The following is a 4012-nucleotide window of genomic DNA, read 5'->3' as shown; positions in this document are numbered from 1 at the left end:
CGGGAGAAGATGCAGAAGGAATGTGCTGCCATCCGGTCATCTTTCCGAGAAGAGGACAACACGTACCGCTGCCGGAATGTAGCCAAACTACTGTACATGCATATGCTGGGCTACCCTGCACACTTTGGACAGGTAGGCCGCCTTCTCTTTGAGCGGCAGTGCTGGAACTGGGCATTGGTGGTGGCCTCCAGTCTAAGCATGGCCTTCCCTCTTCCCTCAGAATCCATAAGTCTATTATATAAAGTTGTGTAATACTTGGCTTGGTAGCGGAATGATCCAGAGTATTCCAGATTATTGGTTAATGAAAGTGGGTGGTAAACAACCTGACCAGGTGACCTCCAGCTAAGCATGGATTGTTAAGAAATGCTGGATCTCTCTCCCAGGGGAGATGCTGTTTATCACACGAAGGGGCTTGGCACAGAGGAGGGAATGATCTCTCTGATTTAATTCCATCAAGTGCTGCAAGACGCTGCAGATGGCTGATTCCATTTCTGAATTTTCCTAAGTGTTCCGGTGTGCTTGTTGTGAATGGGCCAGTGCAATCCTTGTTGTAATAAATGGCCTGTGGGAAGACTTTTTTGGCTCTGTCCCTTTATGATTGTATTTCAGCAGGGTTTATTTTCCACTTGTATTTTGTGTGTCTTTTAATGTAATAATGCACTTTGTACTTTGCCTGTTAGTTTATGTAATGTCACTATAAATATTTTTGTAAGAAACAGATTCTGTTTACATTCTTGGAGGAGGGTGCTTTTGTGTTTCCAGGTGATTCTGTTGTTGCCCACCTGCCCCTTGCTTGTTTGCGTTCCCTCTGCCCGCTCACTGTGTCCTCCTGTCCTCTCCATCACCCCCGCCCCCCTGCTGTCCTTGCCCGTCCCTCCCCCCCTCTGCCCTCGAGGGCAGCAGTGGGCGGGGGAGGGGGTCAGGGGCTCCTGCTCTGCTGTCTGGCTTCAGCAGCGTCTCCCTGCTCCTCCAGCGTCTCCCACGTTGGGTGGGACAGTAGCTGCTGGGGGGTAGACTGATTGGGAAGTTTAGCCCCCGCCTGTTTAAAAAAAATGTAGTTTTTCCTGCCAAATGCTCTTTGTTAAACTTAATGAATTTGTGTTCAGCGCAAAGAGGAAAGACAGGATATAAATATTTTAATAAATAGAAATAAATTAGTGACATTTAGATAAGAAACAGCATGTCACAGTCTTCAGAATATCCATTTTCCCCCCTCGAGAGAGAGAATGGCATGGCTGTATCTCTCTGGCCATATCCCCGCTGGCCTCTCTGCTTGCTGGGTTTGTTGAGGTCCCTCCTCCGCCACAGGGTCAGGGGAGGCCCTTGGCCATTTGTGCCACTCACTTTTCTTCTTCCCCACCCTGTTTTCCCGTTGACTTGGAAGTCCAGCGGGCCTTACAGCCCTCGGAGGGAGGGAGGGAGGGAGGGGTCTCCGTGTTCTGATGCCTGTATTGCAGGGTCCACTGGGATGAAGGCTCCTGTAGCAAACCATTTCTCTGTCCCTTCCTGCAGCTGGAGTGCCTCAAACTGATTGCCTCTCAGAAATTTACGGACAAGCGGATTGGGTACCTTGGAGCCATGCTACTGCTGGATGAGAGGCAGGATGTCCACCTTCTCATGACCAACTGCATCAAGAAGTAAAGCCTTTTCCTGTCCCGCTGTTGGGCTTTGGGGGCTCTTGCTTGTAGTGGGGATTTTGCAAAGGCCGGACTCAGATGGCAGCGCTCAGAATGGACCCGAGGAGTTTTGGTGTTCTGCATGTCTTGGTCTGGCTTCCCCTCCAAAGGTTGTGGCTACAGTGCAGATGCTTGTAGGGCCCACCTTGAACAGAGAGCCAGGAAGGCAGCAGCGGTCTGCCTGCTGGTGGGGCAGTTAACCAGCGTTGTCTTGCTCCAGCTCTGTCCATGCCCTGATGCTGCCTGCCTGCCTGCCTGCCTCTGGATCCACGGAGGTCCGGCCTGTGGGGTGGCCATGACTTGGCTTCAAGAAATGCGTGTTCTTTTGTCTGCTGGATTTGCAGAGATGTGAGCCTCTGGAGCTCTTGCGCACCACCGTGTAGGACTGTTGGTCCGCCTAGCTGAGCGCTGTCCGCTCTGACTGGCAGTGGCTGACCGGGGTCTCAGGTGTGGCAGAAGCTTTCCTGGCGCCTCCTTTTAACTGGAGGAGGAGCCCCGTGGAACTGGCTGGGAGAGGCTGTGGCGGGCAGAACAGCCCCACTTCTTGCTGGATCCCTTTCCCAGAGTTGCGTGAAGAGCAGCAGGCCTCGTTGGCCAGCCTTGTCCTGTTTCCCCCTGTACTCATTGCCTTTTGGGTTTAATTGGGCTGCTTTCTTTTCCTCTTAGTGACCTTAATCACAGCACGCAGTATGTGCAGGGCCTTGCACTCTGTACTCTGGGCTGCATGGGCTCTTCTGAGATGTGCCGTGACCTAGCTGGGGAGGTGGAGAAGCTCCTGAAAACGTCCAACTCTTACTTGAGGAAAAAGGTACTCAGCTGTTGAAGGGAGGTTCTGAGGTTCCTTTGCTTGGAGGCCCTGTGGTGATAACAGAAGTTCCAAGACCCACCAAAGGCCTTGGGTTTCCCCGTAGGGTTGGTGACCCTTGAGCCATTTCGTCCTCTTAAGACGGCCTTTGGCTTGCTCCCTCACCAGTGTTGGCTGGAATGGCAGGTATCTGTGTTCTCCTGACCTTGCAAGGTGCTTCCAAGTGGCTCCTAGGAGGGGCTCATTTATCCAGCACAGCAGCCGCTCCACAGCCTCCTTGGACTTTCCTGGGCTCCATCATGGGAGTGCTGCTGCCGTGGAGGAGCATGGCAGGGTGGGGTTTGCTTCTGCCCGTTTCCTCCGTAAGCAGCTGTCCAGTGGGAGCCGGAGTGAAGCTGCTGGCTCCAGCCACGCGGGAGGAAGACCCTTCTGTATGGGGCAGGGGGTTGCAGCTGGCCTGCAGGGGGGAAGGGATCACGAGAGGGGATGGGGGGATGGGGCCTGCCCTCGGGCAGAGGAAGCGGAAGAGTGGCCGAGGGTGAGCAAGGAGTAGGAATGGTGGAGGCAACAGGGACAGGCGTCCTGGAGTACCTACAAGGCTGTGGGAAGGTGTTGGGTGGCTTGGGCTAGCTGGAGAGAGGAGAAGGCGCTCCCGGCTAGGAGAGGCTAATCTGGAGAAGCTGGCGGGGTCAGTCTCATGGGCCTGTCCAACCACAGGCAGCCTCCCTTGCCCTGGACTTGTCCCTGGGAGGGACAACAGAGGGCCCTTCCCAGAGGCCCTCCTTGGAGGCTCGTATGTAGAGGGGGGGGGGATGCAACTAAAAATGTATTTGTTTTAGCTTTTTAACTGGGTGGGGGGTGGGGGTGGAGGCTGCATTCACAGCTGTCAGACTGTCTCCTGCCCGTGTCCTTCTGCAGGCAGCCCTGTGTGCCGTTCATGTCATCAGGAAGGTGCCTGAGCTCATGGAGATGTTCCTGCCAGCCACAAAGAATTTGCTGAACGAGAAAAATCATGGTAATGGCCAGCAATCAGGAGCAGCGAGGGAAATCACTGGGGCCGTGTCTGCCAGGGGAGCCCCGTGTCGCCTTCGTGTTCCTGGGACTTCCCGCTTTGCCAGGCCTCCGTGTGGGGATGGTGGCGTGGCTCTTTTCCTGACCAGCAGAGTGAAGGAAGCCAGACCGTGCGGCTTGCAGGCTTCTCTGGGACCTGCAGGCGCCACCCTGCCACGTGGTGTGAATGCGATGCTCAGGCGGACAGCAGGGGGCCTGGTCTCTGTTGTGAGGGGAGGACCCCGGAGGCCAAAGCTGCTTTGCTTTGGGTCCTGCCAGAGGCGGAAGCCGGCTGTGTGCTGCCAGGTCCTAGAGCCCATGGCCCTGGCATCAAACCAAGGCCCTGCCTTCTCACCCTGCTGCCATGATCAAAGGCCAAACCTTCAGAGTGAAAATGGTGGCCCAGCCTCGGACTGGCATCACCCTGCTGGGGCAGCCCAGAGCACCTCAGGGGCTCATGCAGGGGACTGTCCTGTGAAGG

At 55.4% G+C, this 4012-nt stretch overlaps 1 protein-coding gene across 1 annotated transcript in view; it reads left to right on the top strand.

Moving 5' to 3' along the window:
* Positions 1-4012, top strand: part of AP1G1 (adaptor related protein complex 1 gamma 1 subunit) — a 26529-nt gene that overhangs the window by 7250 nt on the left and 15267 nt on the right. Inside the window, exons 2-5 of the mRNA XM_015428206.1 lie at positions 7-132; positions 1513-1637; positions 2343-2484; positions 3400-3496. Coding sequence (XP_015283692.1) covers positions 7-132; positions 1513-1637; positions 2343-2484; positions 3400-3496 — 490 coding nt within the window. The remainder of the gene's footprint in view (positions 1-6; positions 133-1512; positions 1638-2342; positions 2485-3399; positions 3497-4012) is intronic.

The sequence above is a fragment of the Gekko japonicus genome, unplaced genomic scaffold, assembly GCF_001447785.1.
Source record: "Gekko japonicus isolate JY-2015 unplaced genomic scaffold, Gekko_japonicus_V1.1 scaffold1901, whole genome shotgun sequence".
Taxonomy (NCBI): Eukaryota; Metazoa; Chordata; class Lepidosauria; order Squamata; family Gekkonidae; genus Gekko; species Gekko japonicus.
Note: the sequence above shows the minus strand (reverse complement) of the source record. Positions and strands in the feature narration are given on the sequence as shown.